The sequence below is a fragment of the Botrytis cinerea genome, chromosome 11 (genome assembly GCF_000143535.2).
Source record: "Botrytis cinerea B05.10 chromosome 11, complete sequence".
NCBI classification, from domain to species: domain Eukaryota; kingdom Fungi; phylum Ascomycota; class Leotiomycetes; order Helotiales; family Sclerotiniaceae; genus Botrytis; species Botrytis cinerea.
The window spans coordinates 1,961,552-1,979,676 of record NC_037320.1 but is presented as its reverse complement, the minus strand read 5'-3'; the positions used below and the strand labels follow the sequence as shown (position 1 = coordinate 1,979,676).

At 42.3% G+C, this 18,125-nt stretch overlaps 5 protein-coding genes across 5 annotated transcripts; 3 read left to right on the top strand and 2 right to left on the bottom strand.

The window, feature by feature from the left end:
* The first annotated feature begins 15 nt into the window (after positions 1–15).
* BCIN_11g05560 (hypothetical protein) lies at positions 16–2,588 on the top strand. The gene has a single exon (XM_001549040.2). The coding sequence runs from the start codon at positions 107–109 to the stop codon at positions 2,462–2,464; it is 2,358 nt and encodes a 785-aa protein (XP_001549090.2). The 5' UTR covers positions 16–106; the 3' UTR covers positions 2,465–2,588.
* A 1,817-nt stretch (positions 2,589–4,405) lies between these two features.
* BCIN_11g05550 (hypothetical protein) lies at positions 4,406–6,384 on the top strand. The gene is made up of 4 exons (XM_024696080.1): positions 4,406–4,788; positions 4,834–5,384; positions 5,435–5,768; positions 5,832–6,384. Exons 1-4 carry the CDS (start codon positions 4,554–4,556, stop codon positions 6,296–6,298), a joined length of 1,587 nt encoding a protein of 528 aa, XP_024551883.1. The 5' UTR covers positions 4,406–4,553; the 3' UTR covers positions 6,299–6,384.
* Positions 6,385–6,622: 238 nt separating this feature from the next.
* Positions 6,623–7,692, bottom strand: BCIN_11g05540 (hypothetical protein). The gene is made up of 2 exons (XM_001549037.2): positions 7,164–7,692; positions 6,623–7,053 (listed from the first exon to the last, which is right to left on the bottom strand). The coding sequence occupies exons 1-2, from the start codon at positions 7,466–7,468 to the stop codon at positions 6,816–6,818; spliced, it is 543 nt and encodes a 180-aa protein (XP_001549087.1). The 5' UTR covers positions 7,469–7,692; the 3' UTR covers positions 6,623–6,815.
* A 4,019-nt stretch (positions 7,693–11,711) lies between these two features.
* Bcrev1 lies at positions 11,712–15,706 on the bottom strand. Its single transcript, XM_024696079.1, has one exon. The coding sequence runs from the start codon at positions 15,567–15,569 to the stop codon at positions 11,799–11,801; it is 3,771 nt and encodes a 1,256-aa protein (XP_024551882.1). The 5' UTR covers positions 15,570–15,706; the 3' UTR covers positions 11,712–11,798.
* Positions 15,707–16,013: 307 nt separating this feature from the next.
* BCIN_11g05520 (hypothetical protein) lies at positions 16,014–18,102 on the top strand. Its single transcript, XM_001549034.2, has 5 exons — positions 16,014–16,434; positions 16,490–16,583; positions 16,635–16,761; positions 16,820–16,971; positions 17,023–18,102. The coding sequence occupies exons 1-5, from the start codon at positions 16,327–16,329 to the stop codon at positions 18,027–18,029; spliced, it is 1,488 nt and encodes a 495-aa protein (XP_001549084.2). The 5' UTR covers positions 16,014–16,326; the 3' UTR covers positions 18,030–18,102.
* The last annotated feature ends 23 nt before the right edge of the window (positions 18,103–18,125 follow it).

The following is an 18,125-nucleotide window of genomic DNA, read 5'->3' as shown; positions in this document are numbered from 1 at the left end:
TGAAGCTACCTGCTCGAGTATTATTGTCCGCATTATCTACTGTGATATCGTCTTCCAATCACCAACTTCCGTGCCATTGACAGTTCGGACGAACGTGCCCTGGAGTATGTTGAAAGTGACTACGTCCAGGCCGTGGGTTTGTTCTCGGTGCGTTAGGAGACAGGTCCAATCACGTCGGAGACTTGCGACAGCTTCTACACAATATCGCGAATCTCGACCTGTACCTGTAGACAACTCCGCTCCAGGTGCAAAACGTGATGACAGAACGCTGCGGCAGATCTTTGACTCTCCAAATTTCTGGGCTGAATTCTCTCAATCCTCGAAGCAAAGTTACAATAGACCGGCTGTTGGACTTTTTCAGAATCGGTACCTTGTCAACCCCCAGGGATTCGAAGTTTTTGCGAACACGAGTCTGCGAAAGGCACAAAGAATTGTGGACAAAGTTCTGAGTGCTTCGACAGTTGAGGAATACAGACATGTTGCTAGAGAACTAGATCGTCTTAGTGACCTGTTATGTCGGGTTATCGATTTGTCAGATTTTGTGCGAGCTACACATCCGAATGCAGCCATACAAGCAGCTGCATCAAGAGCCTATGCAAAGATGTTTGAGTATATGAACATCCTGAATACAACTACTGGGCTGGACAAGCAACTTGAGATCGCCATGGCAACACCAGAAATTGTGGCAGGATGGACAGAAGAAGAAGTGGTAGTCGCAGATATTTTAAGGAAAGACTTTGCAAAGTCGGCCATTGATCTACCTCGTGCCCAGCGAGAAAGGTTTGTAGCTCTCTCGCAAGAAATCAGTGAAATCGGTCCTGAATTTGTTGACTATATGACTCCTGCAAAACCTTACTTAACTTTCGAAAGCAGTAAGTTGAAGGGGATGGATCCAGTACTGGTGAGGCAATATACGACATGGGGACAGACTAAAATACCAACCATCGGTGGCGCTGCCGCTGCAGCTATTAGATCAGTCCAGAATGAAGATGTTAGAAAAGAGATATTCATGGCTACTCGCACAGCTTCAAGAAATACAGTATATAAATTGGAAGAGCTCATGCGTAAAAGAGCGGAGCTGGCCAAACTCTCTAGGTACGAAAGTTATTCTCACCTAGCCCTAGGAGACAAAATGGCCAAAAGTCCAGCATCCGTATCACAATTCTTGGAAGCACTATCAAAGGATAACAACCAGATTGTAGAAGGAGAAGTTTCCGAGCTTCTCAAATTTAAGATGTCGAATTCGCATGGCTCTTCTCCAGGTTTACAGCCATGGGATAAAGATTATTACATGTCACAGATTTTGGCTTCAGTGCGTTCGCACTCTCGCAATTCCGATTTTCTCTCAGCATATTTCTCACTTGGTACAGTCATGCAAGGTCTCTCTAGGCTATTTACACGTCTATACGGTGTTAGACTTGCTCCTCATGAGACAATGCCAGGAGAAACATGGAACTCAGATGTTCGAAGGCTAGATGTGATCTCTGAAACCGATGGTCATGTTGCTGTACTATATTGTGATCTGTTTTCTCGTCCCGGAAAGTCGCCGAATCCCGCGCACTTCACCCTTCGCTGTTCTCGAGAGATCACAACGCCTGAACTTGAAGAAGCTTCGTCATTGTCCCAAAATGGATTATTCAAAACTAACGAAGAAGCTGCTAACGATGGTATGGCCACTTCAAGAGCTTCGGGAGTTCTTAAGCAATTGCCAACCATAGCTCTCATCTGTGATTTCGTCACAATGTCCGGAAAGTCTTCCCGCCCTGCCCTTCTCAGTTTTAATGAGGTGCAAACTCTCTTCCATGAAATGGGCCATGCCATCCATTCCATTCTCGGGCGAACATCTCTCCAAAATGTTTCAGGAACTCGTTGTGCGACCGACTTCGCGGAGTTGCCTTCAGTCCTCATGGAACATTTCGCAGCAGACCCATCAGTCCTTTCCTTATTCGCGCGCCATTATGAGACCGACCAACCCCTCCCATATGAAATGGTAGCCGAGAAACTAGCATTAGATAAACGTTTCGAGGGCTCTGATACCGAAAACCAGATTATCCTTTCCATGCTCGATTTAGCGTATCACTCTGACCTTCCTCTCTCTCCATCTTTCAGCTCGACACAAATATATCATTCTCTCCAGCAGAAGCATGGTGCTCTTCCAGTTGACCCTCCCGGAACATGCTGGCAGGGTTTCTTCGGCCATCTCTTCGGATACGGTAGTACGTACTACAGTTATCTCTTCGACCGAGTTCTCGCAAGGAGGATCTGGCAAGTAGTATTCAAAGACGGAGAAGCCGGTGGTAGCATCCAAAGAGACAATGGCGAGAAGATGAAAGAAGAAGTCCTGAAGTGGGGTGGAGGTAGAGATCCTTGGAAATGCTTGGCAGGTGTACTAGATGATGGTAGAGTGGAGAATGGCGATGAGAAAGCCATGGCTATTGTGGGCAGTTGGGGTGTGAAGGAATGAAGAGAGTCCACTCTTACGGAGATAGACTTTTAAACATAGCTTGTTTATATATCTTTATACCCTTGAGCTCAGATGTGATGATCGTGATAGAAATCATCGTGTAAATGAAGACCTAGTTTGTTCAAGATTCTCAACTTACTCATCAACCTTGCTGTGGATGTGGAAATACATATCAAAAACACGGGCTCATGGATAGTAAACTACAATGTTAAAGTAGAAGCATTGAAACACAGCTCTGGGATATGGACCGGCCACCGCTGACATTTGATACAACTTGTAAGATACGAAGTTGATAGATCATTCACCATTGCTTGATTAATACTAGGTATTTTCACGAAAGCGAGCTTTCAGAGCTTTAAAAGAAGGGATAAAGCCCAAATCTATTGAGAGTAGAAGAAGTCTAATTGTCTAATGATACCTCTATTAATACAATCCCCCAAGAAAACGCCAATGAGTCTTCGCCTCTCTCGATGATATTCGAGGTCTTGTTACCGATTGTCCAAGGATTTGCTAAATAATATAACCAACCTCTTTCTGTATTTTTTTGGTTCCTATGTATGAACTTGCCCATCCCCTTTCTTTCTCCCCTAAAATTGACACCTTCATTGACGTGAAGTATAGTGTCCAATAATACTATTCAGAATAAATGTAAAATTCTAAATGTCGAAACTAGTCCAAAAATTTGAATATTCCCGTTCTAGCCTAGAGATCGGACATTCTGATAGTCAGACTGTAATCCTAGTCTTCTTTACCAACAGTCCTGAAGTCTTGAAACCCATTCGCGGGACCAATTTCTGTGATAGAACAGACGATTCCTTTCTTCTGAAAACTTTGCTTGGCAGGCTCTAAGATCTGATCTCTTTCCTCTCTATAATTATCCGGAGATAATATCAAGCTAGTCGCAATTAATTCTACCTCTGTGAGAAACTTCATTGACGGTAGTAATGTGTTTGCAAAGCTTATAACCTCATCTGACCAAGTCTGCTTTCGGAGGATATGGGGACCTGGGTAAAGTTCATAGATGTGCCCCAATTCATATAATAGTCCTAGATATGTCAACTATTGCGGAAGTAAATTCTCCACGTGGTGATGTCCCAAGTGCCTGTACTTGTCGGAGCTCCAAGACTTGTATACAAGTGGCCTAGAGTGTTTGCAAATTAAGCTCGCAGTTTTTCCAATCCGCATTCAATCGCTAACTTCTGAAAGAAGAAATAGGATCAATTATTTCGAGTGGTAGTCCTGATATTCTTGTTATTCTCCGCTGATTTAATTTCCCCCTTTTTTGACGACATACTTTCCAAAACTGGTTCAGATGACCAGACCAGCTTCTGTGGCGAATCCTCGAAATTCTCGAAACTCCGCAATTTGATGAAAGGTTCGTTGATTATAGTCTGCAGCGATATGATAAAAATGAAAGAATTCAATGATATGTGTCAGGTTTGTGCTCTATCTTGAATCTGATGCTTTGATGGCGGCTTCCTTCGCTTCCACTTGATCGCACAATAATGTGGAGGGTCACGTGAATATGTAGCAAAACATAATTTTGTCTTGAGGTAACCCAACTACTCAACTCGAGTGTGACAAACATAAGCACAACCCATGGGATGATATGTATTTACAAATGCAATCGTGAAACGATCAGCCGTACACATTTATCTTCTATAATCCTCAACATGTTCGAGATATCACTGGAATTGGTGATTGTAGATCGAAAAGTGGTCTCGATTGCATGTTTCGGTAAGAACCACACAAATATTGAATGCTCATTGGACTGATTGAGTATGCAGCCAATTCGAGTGTGCAGAAATGCGATTACAAGAGCTGAACAACGCAACTTGCTTATAAACATTAGTCTTACATATGGATGTCGATCTCTCGATTCGTAGCTGTGCATGAAGTCATGTAATGTACTGACGGGATTTCTGCTTACTGGGAAGGTCTCATTGGTTGGTGATATGCTCGGAATGGGATCTAAGATTGTGGGGATGTAGATGAGTGCTGTTTATATCTTCATCCCCCGCGCTCAAGATCAAGCTGATTTTTTGCTTTTCGTCTTTTTCTCTTCTTGTGCCATGCTACCCTGACCAAAATGAGAGTCTTCACTGTTTTATCTGGTCTGCTATCTCAAGTCAACCCATTGACATGTGTGTGTGCCATTGCCATATACACATTTACTTTGGTCATATATAGACTATATTTCAGTCCATTGGCTAAATTTCCTGGTCCGAAGTTGACGGCTGCGACCGAATGGTATGAAATATATTATCAGCTTGTAAAAGGTGGACAGTTCTTTCGAAAACTTCCCGAATGGCATGAAAAATATGGTTCGTCTCTCCATCCAATGCCCTTCCTATACTAAAATTTACAAGGCCCAATTGTTCGTATCAATCCCACAGAGCTCCATATCAGTGATCCTGAGTTCTATGATACAATATACACTACCGATAGACGCGACAAATTGCCTCTTCATTCCTCACTTCCTACGGTCCCGTTATCTGGTCAATCCACCCTAGACCACTTCCTTCATCGAAAACGACGTGCCGCGCTCAATCCTTTCTTCTCTAAACCTAACATTCAGAAATTTGTTCCATTCATACAATCCCGTGTCGACACCTTAGTTAATCGTATTAATACCGAATACAAAGGAACCGACAAAATCCTTGATCTCGGAGATGTTTTTTCTTGTTATACGACAGATGTGGTGATGGAATGTAGCTTTGGTACTAATTATAATTTTTGCGAAAAAGGAGAGTTTACATCGGATTTTATGGTGGCGGTAGCCGGTATGCTCTCTATAGTGCACTGGACAGAGCATTTTCCAAGTATAGCATGGGTGATGAACATGGTTCTTGCTTTACCATACAGCGTACTGAAGAAGGTTGTTCCGAAAAAATCAATGCCTGTTTTGGAGTGGCTTGAGGTAATATATGTGATCCTTTTAAGAAGATATTGAGACTGATGTTTGGTTAGGACCTTAGACTTGAATTGAGAGGAGTGATGTATGGAACCAAAGAGAAGAACGATGCCTCACGGTCAACCATATTTCACGAGATTATAGAATCCAGTCTTCCTCCTGAAGAGAAAACAGAGGAGAGGCTTCATCAAGAAGCACAAGTGGTAGTCGGTGCTGGTGTTGAAACGACAAAGTGGACATTGGCAGTTGCAATGTTCCATATCCTTGACCAACCGGACATTCTCTCTAAACTACAAGCTGAAATCCTTGAAGTCTTTCCAGATCCCTCCTGTCCTCCCTCATTAGCAACTCTTGAAAAACTACCCTATTTAGTTGCGGTTTGTCAAGAAGGTATTGTAAACACAGATTCCAATGTATATCACGCGTAGTTTCTGACAGAATTGGGTTGAATAGCAATTCGTCTCTCCATGGGACCAGTCCAACACCTTCCACGATTTGCACACAAACCTCTCCCATACACAGATCCATCCACTGGACACACCTACACAATTCCGGCCGGTACTCCATTATCTTGCGCCACACCCATCATCCATTACAACGAATCACTCTTTCCATCTTCTCATTCCTTCATCCCCGAAAGATGGCTCTCAGATCCCACCACCGGCCTCCCACCTAAAGTCACCATACCTTCCGGAGAAGAAAAACCACTCGCAAAATATCTCGTCAGCTTTTCGAAAGGTAGCAGACAATGTTTAGGAATGAATCTAGCTTATGCGGAGCTATATATTGCACTTGCGAGTTTTGTCCGAAGATGCGAGTTTAAGTTATGGGAAACGAATCATGAAGCGGTGGAAATCTGGTCGGAATACCTCATTAATGTTCCTAAACCGGGAACTGGAATCAGGGTCAAAGTTCTCTGATATAATGGGACGGGATGGGGTGAGCACACGGCGGAATTTAATTATCTATATGTGGAGAAGTGATAATTAAATTTTTGTTGGTATCATATTTCGCTCTATTTGAAGCACAATTCACACTCGATTGAGCAGGAAATTGTACAGACATCATATCAAGCCCAGTTATCTGTAATCAAACAAAGCGCCGTATTTTCAGTTCAATGCTCGAGTATAAATCAAATGATCATACATACACCGAAAAGAACGCCCGACACATTAACGCAGGATAGATAATGCTGATACTATATCTGAGCTCTCTCGTTGTGAGAACTTCATATGACCCGACGGTGCTTCTCGAGGCGTGATTGTCGTGTTGCGAAATTGCTGACTGTCGTCCAACTCCCTTTGATTACTGATCTCGGCTCGCTTGTCATTCCAATTATTGGTTACCGAACTCCATATTCCTGTCTATCCCAAGTCCCTTTCCCTTTTCTTCTCCCTCATCTTCATCTTCACATCAATCATACCGTCTCTCCCTCCGTCAACAAAAAGCCAAAAACCCTCCAAACGTAACCCCCAACGCCACCAGCGCCTGTTTTCCCGCGCTTGTCCCTCCCCCCCTACCCGCGCCCCCCTTCTGACTCCCATCTTGCAAATACACCGAGAGTGTCCACGAGCCGCCACATATCTGGCTGGCGTTTCCTTTACACGGGAGATCGCATTTCGCATCGTCGACTTTGGGGGCGAGAGCGGACAGATATTGCGCGCAGTAGCATTCTCTGGTGAGATCCATTAGTTTTTGTCTTCTGTGGTATGATGATATTCCAGTTTTGTATGGAGGAGGGGAGAGAATCAAGTGGCAAATAGAATAAAGAGACAGCAAACAAACCGAGTGTATTCAATCCCCGCATATGCATAACCGTTTGATTTACAAAATGCCATGCAAAGCGGTATCGTCATGACATCGAGTGCTTCCGTGACGCCACCATTGAGAGACCGTAATCCGCCTGTGGTATTTGTATTAAGGGTTTCGTTGTAACATCCCACGTATGTGTATGACGACGCGCTGGGGACGATGGCGGGTATGACAGTAGAGGTTGTGGATGCGGGGGTTGTGGATGTTTGGGCGAATGTGAGGGTGGTGAGGGAGAGGAATGAGAGGAGGATTGCGAGGAGGAAAATTGGCGGGGCCATTATATTCGTAGTTTGTGGTGGTAGTGGTGTTCAATTATCGATCCCTTTTCTTTTTCTTTTCTTTTTTTCTTCTTCTCTCCTCTTTGCTTGTATTTCGTGGCCCAGATGTATGTAAATGTACGACGAGTACACAAAATAAACACACGATGATATCACTCCAAAGCGAACGGACAGGAACCGTTCAACGACAACGCGGAGCACAGCAAAGGAGGGTGGATGATATCAGAAGGAAAGAATCAAACAAAAACCAAATCAGGCAACTTAAACTAAATCACGGCGCAGCTATTCTTTAAACCATCTCATCCCGATCGATTTTTTATCTGGCATGGCAAGCTAGAAAATGGAAAGTGTGGCCGAGACTTCTTGTTCAGCGCGGGAGATCGACGGCTGGGGACTTTATTTAAACTTTGTTTGGGTTGGGGGTATTTTTAGTGAGGGCTTGGGCTTGGGCTTATCGATAGTGGGATTTGATGGCGAGATTCCTTGGGTTTTCCAGGGGATTGTGGGATTGTGGATGGTAATAGGTAGATAATGAAGCGCAGGATGAGATAGAGATGACAGGACGGGTGATGGGTGTTAAGTTTTTTTTGGTAATGGTTCTGCTGTTAGGTTCTTCTGCATTTGAATTGGAAGGAGATGTTAACTTACATTTTCGAGATATTTCCCATCCATATCCATATCCTTATTCCAATTCTATCTAATCCAGGTGGGTAGGTATGACAAGACAGCAATCCCATATAGCTCAGACATACATCCATACCGATAGCAGACTCATGCTGTGGACCCAAACACGGAGAGAAATCTCTTCGGCGCTGAATACGAAGCCGCCATCTGGGCACAGAGAATCCGAGCGTACGACCATCCGTCTTTGCAATTCCCACAATGCGCAATGCGTGGAATGCATTTGGGCATGCTTGCCAGGAAATTCGTATATTTAAAATTTCAGCTAGTTGACAAGTTCCCCTGAATCTTGCGAGATGGGGATGGTGTCGGATAGCGAATTGGGTGGAATTGTTGATGATTGGTTTATATTGTCGATAAGTCTCGAAGGGGTTTATATGTGTGGCGTTTTTTGGCTGTGGATTTGGAGCTTTTGGATTCTAGCTGTATACTTTAAGATTGGATTTTAGTAGCTAATAATATCTTGACGTGAATCCTGTATTATATCATTAGTACACTTCCTCGTCGCGATATAATTTATTCGATTCGATATATTTCAATGTGTTGTTTATCTCAAGAGGTTAAATGATCGTGACATATATTTTCTCCACTTTTCTCTTTCCATATAACCCCCCTCGCCTCCAGTTTCCGCTGTGTTGAAAAATAAAGCAAGACTGAAGAACTCGAAGTACTTGCTCCTATTAGTGAAGCATTAAAAAATTATAAGTTCCAGAAATTCTTCAAAGATAAATTCACAACGAGTACTGGGTCCAATAATGAATAAGTCCAGAAGTTTCTAACATGCTGTTAGCTTTTCATCAAGAGAAATAAGACGCAAATAGAATCGACAAAAATGTCTAGATTCTAAGCAGATGTCATATTTTCCTCAAGGATTTCGGGTTCCCTCAAAAACTCCCCTTCATTTTTTACATCTCACGTTATAGTAGAATTCCACAGAGATATTCTTGAGATAACTCGTTCTTGTCATTGATATTTTCTTCATGTTCCTATTATGAAAGAGGAAGGACCCTTCGTATTAGATACTCGAAATCATATAAATAATATGAAGTTCGTTTACAGATATCTGCTCTTCTGAATATACTCTATGAGTATTTAGATTCACAATGGAAGGGGGAAAGCATACCTCAGAAAAACACCATTTATATCTTATTTTGCTTTTGCCCAATATCTGATTTCATGACAAAGATGAAAGTTCCCAGTAGGAATGATAGATTCTTCCCTGGTGATTTGTTTGCATCGACGAGGATATTAGAATCTTCCCAAACACTTCGAATCTAGCGGGGAGTTCTTGAGTGTTACTGTTCTAGAATCTATATTGCCATCCTACACACTGAAGCGTAAGGTTAGTCCAACCATAATATTTAATCGGGAAAGTTGAGATAATGATGAATAAGTGAGTTCAACAAAGTATCAAGAGAAGAAAAAATCTTAACAAAACTCAGGTATGCCCTGATCTGTAATCTTTCCTCTAAGAGGACGTAAGCAGTGATAGATGCATAAATTAAACTTTCTTGATGAGAGCTTCATCTCTATTCTAAAATGAATGAGAAATCTTGCTTAAAAAGTGGAAGAAACCAGGCATACAACACGAAATTCTTTCTCTGACCCTTTAAAAACAGTCAAATATTAAAAACAAGCAAGCCATAAAAGAAAAAATCTCAGGACCAGTCACTCATCCCCTCCTCTCCAATCCCCTTTTCAGAAGACTCGACTAAGAGAGATAAACCCAACTTTCTTAGAAAAGTGACTTGTTTTCATCATAGATATTAAATTTAGTGACGCGTACGACTTATGTGGTACTGCCGATACAATATGCGATAGTGTATTCTTTCACACTCGCGCTTGTGAGGGGATAGATAAACATGGAACGGAAACCCCACCCCCCCCCCCCCCCCTCCCCCAGAAAGATATGATAATCTCAGAAGAAGCCACTTATCCCTCTGTGAATTCCTACTTCGTAGAAGAGAGGAATGATAGGACTCACTAAAGATCGTTGAAATGTGACTTATGTTCATCATAGATCCCACGCCCAACTCTCTTAATCTTGCAATGGTGTATTATATTCTCTCACACTCACTTCCCGAGCTTGTGTAGTTGCAAGACAATAAATGATATAAAAAAATCAAAATAATTCAATCAGAAGAAATCACAAACTCCTCTTTATATATTCATACTTCATGAAAGATGGCAATGATAGAGATAACCAAGGATTTGTTAACGTGACTTCTTTCCATCATGGATTGGAATGGTGAGTTTCCGATGATGTACTCAGAGGATGGATATATATAAACCATGGAACTCGAAGTCTCGCAGCGAGCATAGATACAGAAACTGCGCCAAAGAAACACTTATTTCCTCATCTGCTATCTCAAGCTCTCTACAAATGACCACCAATCATCCAGACATTTTCTTAAAATGATTCCTCGAATTATAGATACGTAGTCCAAAAAGAAAATTTCGAATGTGAAATAGAGCGGATAGGAAAGGAAAGGTAATTAATTGACTTCCCAATCAAGAAATAGAAGCTTCCTTATTGATGACGACATCATTATCAATAAAGTTGTAAAAAGCTCGAGTATATTCCTCCTCGTGATTTACACATAGCATATCTCATACCATGCGCTCATTACATCTCATATAATAGAAAGAATAACACCATCCACACATCCACACATCCGCATGACAATCTTCTCAAAATCGCACACGCAATAGAATAACCCATGATTTTGATTCCAATTCCGCTTGCAATTCCAAAAAAAAAAAAAAAAAAAAAAACATCCGAAACCTCATTCCAAGAATCTGAGAAAAATGCACGAGAGATACAAGTCTTATATACCCACCACCTAACACTTAACACCCAATACCAACCTAGTAAGTAACAAGTAAGCGACGAAAAAAAAAAAAAAAAAGTTTGAGCTAGAGAATTTTAGTAGATAGATAGATAGATAGATACTGAGACTAAAGACTGACCAAAGATTAGATACTCAAGACTAGAGAAGCGATCTATCTACTAAGTAGTAAATATATATATACTAGTACCAACCGATCTACTATCGAGGACTACATAATCTTCCCTTGTCTCGCTATTCAAGATATCCAAATATATATGAAATGGTTCGTTTGAGATAAGGAATAAGTAACAGATCAAGTTAGGTAGATAGAGTTTGAAATCTTTTTCACGATTGATAACTCAATGACGGACTGACTTCCTTTGTATTCAAATCGGGATGTTGAGCTTGGTGTCAAGGAAGAATTTGATTCTTTTCGGGATCTGGTTTTCCCAATCTGGACCATGGTATCCCCCCCCCCCCCCCCCCTTTTTTTCTGGATGTGCGTTGATTGATTATGATATATATATATGTTCTCAAGAGCAATTTAGTGAATTTGAATTTGGGTTTTATATTCGGAAACTTGGGTGTATGTTGAGTTATAGATTTAATTGGATTTTATGACATGGAGATAAGACTCTTTTAGTATGAGATTGAGGGGATGATGGATAAATTGTTACACATTTGGATAAGTGATAAGGAGATCAAGCTCCAGAACACGTATCTCCAAGTCATGAAGTCTATTTCACGCTTAATTTTACACTAAGGAGTAGGTTAAATCAGTAGACTGATAGCTAGTTAATGATCTAGATATAAATACATTAGAAATCAAGTCTACCCAATCCTCTCTCCTTAACAGCCTCCTGAATCTTACAACATACATCCACGTATGCTTTTTCCCAGTGTCGTTTTCCTTTTCCTACAACTTCACTATCATCTATTAACCATCCCAACCATTTCACAACGCCTACCACTTTTGCCAAGTCCCTCTCGTCCAAAATGACTCTTCTTAAATACCTCTCCATCGCAGAGACATCATCTGGATGTGGGCCTTCACTTTCGAATTCACGATACCAGATTGTAAGTGTCTCCCTGAGTTCCTCTAGTGTACTCAATTCCTGCGTTGTGAAAGTGGGCTTTGCAGGTTTAGGAGGTAAGCGGATTCTTCGCGGTCCTAATGGAGCTGGATCTGGTTTCTTTATTTTTTTGACTGTAGATGTCATGAGTCCACCACGTTTCTGTAAGCGCTTTCGTCGATGTTCGGCTATTATTTCTTCGCGCATATCTTCAGGTAATGCAGCGAGGAATTCTGGATCGAGAACATCGGTATCATCGCCAGTATCGGTTGAGGCTTCTCTTCTAGGAGGGTTGGCGACAAATTTCGATTGAAGTGGACCACCTGGAGGTTCAGGTTTGATCCTAGGCCCGGGAGGTCTACCTCGTCCCCGTTTCTTGATAGGAGTTGGCGGCTTTTTACCAGTTATTGTTCTATTTTTGCGAGGTGACTGAGGAAGAATCGTTTGTACCACTGGTACTGGATGTGAAATTTGTGATTTATAACTTTCTAGTATTTCTGCTTTCATTTCTTCAGGCAGTGCATCAAATACTTCGGGATCGAGTTGTGGAGGCATATAAGAAGAGAATTTGGGTTTGACTGGACTTTCAAACAAGGTATCTTTCACGGGCATACTAGGAGTGTGTTCTCTTGAGGCAGGCAAGCTCTTACTTTGAGCCATTAATCTTGACCTGATATCTAGAGGAAGTTCTTTCAAGACTTCGGGGTCGATTTGACTTGGTATAATGAACTGAGTCCCAGTCAAATTGAGCTTTTTGGCACTTTGATCACTAGCATTTGTTCTTGCAAGGAAAGTCGCGGGGTGAGCTGGAGTTGGTCGGGCTTTTAAAGGACTGCTTTCATCAATAGGATCCTCCGTATGTATTGATTTCGTGATAGATTTAGGTTTCGTTGGTGCTGTAAAATCGACGCCATCTTCTGAAAGTCTTTTTGTAGATTGTGCGTATGGAATTATTCTCTGCTTCGTTGGAGTTTCTGGTTCATCAATAATAGGATCCTCAGTAGCTTTCTTGCTTGACTTTGATGCCACAGGGGGACCAAAACTAATTTTTCTTTGACTGCCATCAAGTAAAGTACCATTGGTAAATTTCACAGGCTCAAGTTTGGTAATTTGAACACCAAGGCCGCGTAGCTCTCCAGGGGAGAAGCCGTAACTTCTGAGAACTGAAATTGCTTCCCGCCCGATAATTACAGCATCATTGGTAGCCACACCAAGGACTATGCTCTTGTTGAAAGTATCGCAACTTCCATGACCAAGGAATTTGGGTGGATCAAGAGGCGCATCGGCAGATTTCCTCATGATTTTCAAAGTCAATTGCTTCCCCTTGACCCTTTGCTCGATTAATCGACGCTGTAGCTCAATGCAGAGATTTTGAACAAATTCTTCAGCTTCAGTCTGTGAAGTAAACCTGATTCCCCAGTTCACCTCGGCTGAAACAGACTTTCGTATGACTTGCTCTCCAACCTCCATGTTGTCAATACCCCTTGAGTAGTCCCATATCCTTTCTCCGGTTTTGGGACCCAAAACAGTCATCAGACGGTCTTTGGATAATTGTCGGACGTCTTTCACAAATTTTACTCCAATCTCTTCAAGCTTCCCACCAATACTGTAGGCAACACCGGGAAGGTTCTTTACATCAAGTCCACCGATAAAATCTAAAACCTCTTCTGGTTTGATTTGATGCTGGCCAGCCGGTTTAGCTTTCCGAAGTGCAACCTTCGCAAGTAAAATGTTTCCTCCAATTCCAACAGATACATTGCAATCTGTGTTCTCTTTGATAACCTTTCGAAGATTTTTTCCAATCTCATCAGCTCTTTCTTGTTCCCTCCTAATACTATTCTCTAGGATCTCGACTCCATCGGTGCCACCAGCGGCTAAACACAAAGAAGTAATATCAACGAGGGCTTCATCGACACTGACACTTTGTACTACACCGCCGACATCTAAAATAGCTTCATAAAATAATTTGCTAGCGTCCTCGTACGCTGGAAAATTGTAAGGTAAGACCTTGATGTCGGGACACAATTTAATCGCACTTTTCATCCACATTCCATTTTTGATGCCAAATTCACGAGCTGGATAGTTGCAACTAGCAATTTCAGACCCTGTTCCACTGCCATGAGCAACAACTGCAGGTTTGTCGACAAATTCAGATGCGCTCTTGAGAGATACCGCACAAAAGAAACTGTCGAAATCTACATGCATGACGTATCTTCGGGAGCCAGATTTCCGCTTTGTTGTCCGTTTTTGAGATGCCGACTTCTCGGATGCCATCTGCTGAAATTTTGATTTAAGATCTGCCTTCCAGGTAGATAAATGATGTAGCCGAGATTCGGAATAGTATTGTTTGATAAAGTCTGGGTTTGCAGTCGTAGACTTTCGCATGTGAGGGTCTGCTAACAATATTGCATTGTGTTCTTCTGCCGTCTCAAACTTTGCTTTCTTGGGAGAGCTGGTTATTTCTTCATCGTTCGATCTCTTCTTAGGGTTAAGAAACGATGTTGGTTCAATGGGTATGTGTTTAGGTGTATTTGACCTTTCAACATGATGTGCTTCTCTTCTGAGAGGCGTGAGGAATTTTGGTTTAGTAGGAGTGACAGGTGTTGGACTTGGTGAGACCTGAGGATCAGGGGAAAGTGAGGGAGATTTCTTCATAAGAAAACTATCTTTTGATATCTGTATAGACTTCAATGCAGCTTTTCGAGCGGGAGTAGTAACATTGGCGGCGTGCTTCAAGGCTTCTTCCAAAGATGATGAAACTTCAAAGCTTCCACCTGAGCTTATAGGATCATAAACCGGAATTTGGTCGACTTCCTCGATGTCTTCAATTGTTTGATCGGCAGGTGATGGAGTTGACACGCCTGGATTATGCGACATAATCTTTTGTACCTGTGAGCTCGGAAATTGAGGCCCACCGTCGTCATCAATATCTTCAGCGACATTTCTGACCTGACTGGTGTACCAACTTGCGTTTGTTTGATCGCGGTAGCCTCTCTGTGTGGTTGCTGATTGATTAACGACTGTACCACCACTAAATCCAAGTATTCGTTGACCGACTCCCTCATCTAGAACACGATAAGAATCCCATGGAAGACACTTTCCAGCCTTCACACTATCTACTATCCAAGCTGGTTTCACGATTCTGTATCGCTTAAACTCGATTGCTTTTCGGGGAGTCAGAGTTGATGCAATGATATGAGTAACTGCGGTTTTCCCATCCAGGTATTGCATGAAACCACCACCATGAGATACTATCAGGTGGTGAAGATCACGCAAGGAGGGTTGTGTATAGCCGTTAACATGCACCACGATACCGGGAAAAATATTTGAATTTCCCGTCGATGTAGAGCGGACTTCTGCATCCAAATTTTGCAATTTAATCCTTTTGCGCCGAAAATAATCTGAGAAGCCTCCAAATTTTGAACTCTCATACTCTTCACCACCTTCACTTTGGAAAGTATGCGATTCGATGCGCTTTCGCACTGATTCCGAATTCTTATCCCGGCGGCTACCCATGGTGACGGCAAGAATCGCAATTTTTTGTCAACCACAGGAACGATTTCCTCGCAATGTCATCTTTGATCACGGTGAGAATTTGAGCTGACAGAGGATCAAACAGGGGTTACCTATTCATAGTTCACGATTTACAGCTCGTTACGGTTTGAAACTGCATGGAACAAATGAATGAATGGAATGATACGGCGGTGTACGGTGAGGCGATGTGGTGATGTGAGCGAACAAGGAACGAAGAAGACAACAGCGACCGGCGACGCGCCACAGCTTCTTCGAACCACGCGTTCAAAAGTTGGTGAAAACGCGAAAACCATTATAATCACGTGACTGTAAAATCATCTTTCCATCTAAGGTTACAGGGATTCCCCGCACGTCCAATTGAAGTGAAGTCAAAGACAAGAAAAACAACAAATGAATCCTGAATGAAGTGATAGATAGATATATTCTGATTTGGCACTTGGGTAGGTAGATGAAAGCCAATGATAAAGTTGCTAAGTACGGCATATCATGGATTGAATCATTCAAAAGTTAAGTGAAGAACATCATTCCTGATGGCTTGAGTATCCGCCTTCACTTCCCTTTTCCCTTTCAACCTTGGAACCAGAACTACTGGGGCACAGGTAGTGTCTCAACGTCATTGAAAAATTGACATCGAGCTTCTAAGAAATCGCCATCATTCTCTCTGTTGATTCACCAAACAATCGGCGTAGTTATTATTTGTTCATATAAGATACATGTTTATTGCCGCGTTTGTCACTTCATGCGCATTGGAACTCTACAATTCAACATGCATCCCAGGAATATGCCCGGAATGGTACACGAGAGGTCGCCACTCATTCAACATGAAGAAGCTGGTGACAACAAAGAAGTTAGTATCCCCTCGGTCTGGCACTTCAACAGCTGCTGACTGACATGTGTTTCAGTTGCTCGAATTCTCAGAGCACGATGATGAAAACCCGAGAAATTGGTCGAAGTGGAAGAAACTGGGGAACATCGCTGTCATTGCAACTATGGCCAGTATGTTTCTGATGATTTCACACTCCGCTTCATGACGCTGATACTAGATAGTTTTATCGCCACTTGCAAGTAGTATGTTTGCACCTGGCATCGATCAGATCGCGGAATCGTTGGACACAACAGCTCAGGCTGTAATTGCATGTCAAACCGGCTTCGTTATCATGCTTGGAATTGGACCGTGAGAACATCCATCACAACTCTATTATCTATTTTGTACTGACATGTTGACATGATAGTCTTTTGCTTGCTCCTCTGTCTGAAACCTTCGGTCGAAAGCCGGTCTACTTGGTCTGCTTTGGAATCTTTACGTTGCTCCAGATTCCAACCGCACTAAGTCCAAATATCGCTACACTAATCGCATTTCGCTCCCTCGCTGGATTCTTTGGGAGTAATTCCTCCTTTATTTCTATATAGACAGAGTACCACTGACTTCACACAGGTGTTTCCATTGCCAATGGAGGTGGAACTATCTCTGACATGTATCCGCCGAGTGAACGAGCAGGTGTTTTCGGATGGTATCTCCTGGGGCCGCTTTTGGGACCGACAATAGGGCCTCTGATTGGTGGCATTATTCTGCAAAATTTGGAATGGCCATGGCTATTTTGGATCTTGTTGATGATATGCGGCGTCGTTTTCGCTGGTGTATATTTTTTTCTGCACGAAACCTACGTTCCTATTCTTCTTGCTCATCGAAAGAAGGAGCTTGAAGATTGCTCAGACGTTAAATACTATTTCGAAGGAGAAGACTTGAGACCGTTTTCATCGAAAGCTATTCAAGCAGTTCATCGACCGCTCAAGATACTATTCACTCAACCTATAGTTTTGATTATGTCAACTTATCAAGCTCTTATTTTTGCCACAACATATAGTCTTTATACCCAATTCTCACGAATCTATGGCGATGGATATGGGTTCAGCACTGTTCAAGTAGGACTTGTATATCTTGCCCCAGGACTCGGGTTTCTTTCGGCAGTAAGATTTCTAGTTCCGAGAATCGACGATATCCGGAATCACCTTACACGCAAAAACAAGGGCGAAGCAAAACCTGAATTTCGTCTTCCTCTTGCAAACATCGGCTCAGTTTTAATTCCCATCACGCTATTTTCGTTTGCCTGGATGGTGGAGTACCACGTACACTGGGCCTTCACACTCATCGCTACTTTCTTTTATGGTATTGGACAAGTCGCTATTTTCAATACCGTACAGAATTATTACATCGATAGTTTCGAGAAATATGCGGCAAGTGCCATCGCAGCTGGAGCGTTTTTTAGAAGTCTTTTCGGAGGGATTGTACCTCTAATTACGCCAAGCATTTTGGACAACATTGGAGTTGGGTGGGGACTGAGTATTTTTGCATTTTTGAGTGTTGCGATTGCCCCAAGTCCTATACTCTTTTATTACTATGGCGACTCATTACGAAAAAGATTCTCAATAGACTTGGAGTAAGAAGGTCTCCTTGATTCTGATAGTTATTGAACATACAACACTTCGGTATCCGCTTTTCCAATGTGGACAGTCATTTCACTGCCCTTGTCAAACGTG

Coding starts and splice junctions, on each gene's coding strand:
- BCIN_11g05560 (XM_001549040.2), top strand. CDS start 107: ATGTTGAAAGTGACTACGTCCAGGCCGTGGGTTTGTTCTCGGTGCGTT.
- BCIN_11g05550 (XM_024696080.1), top strand. CDS start 4,554: ATGAGAGTCTTCACTGTTTTATCTGGTCTGCTATCTCAAGTCAACCCA. Junction 4,789..4,833: donor CGAATGGCATGAAAAATATG/GTTCGTCTCTCC, acceptor AAAATTTACAAG/GCCCAATTGTTCGTATCAAT. Junction 5,769..5,831: donor AGTTGCGGTTTGTCAAGAAG/GTATTGTAAACA, acceptor TGGGTTGAATAG/CAATTCGTCTCTCCATGGGA.
- BCIN_11g05540 (XM_001549037.2), bottom strand. CDS start 7,468: ATGGCCCCGCCAATTTTCCTCCTCGCAATCCTCCTCTCATTCCTCTCC. Junction 7,054..7,163: donor GCGGGGATTGAATACACTCG/GTTTGTTTGCTG, acceptor GGATCTCACCAG/AGAATGCTACTGCGCGCAAT.
- Bcrev1 (XM_024696079.1), bottom strand. CDS start 15,569: ATGGGTAGCCGCCGGGATAAGAATTCGGAATCAGTGCGAAAGCGCATC.
- BCIN_11g05520 (XM_001549034.2), top strand. CDS start 16,327: ATGCGCATTGGAACTCTACAATTCAACATGCATCCCAGGAATATGCCC. Junction 16,584..16,634: donor TGTCATTGCAACTATGGCCA/GTATGTTTCTGA, acceptor GATACTAGATAG/TTTTATCGCCACTTGCAAGT. Junction 16,972..17,022: donor CCTCGCTGGATTCTTTGGGA/GTAATTCCTCCT, acceptor GACTTCACACAG/GTGTTTCCATTGCCAATGGA.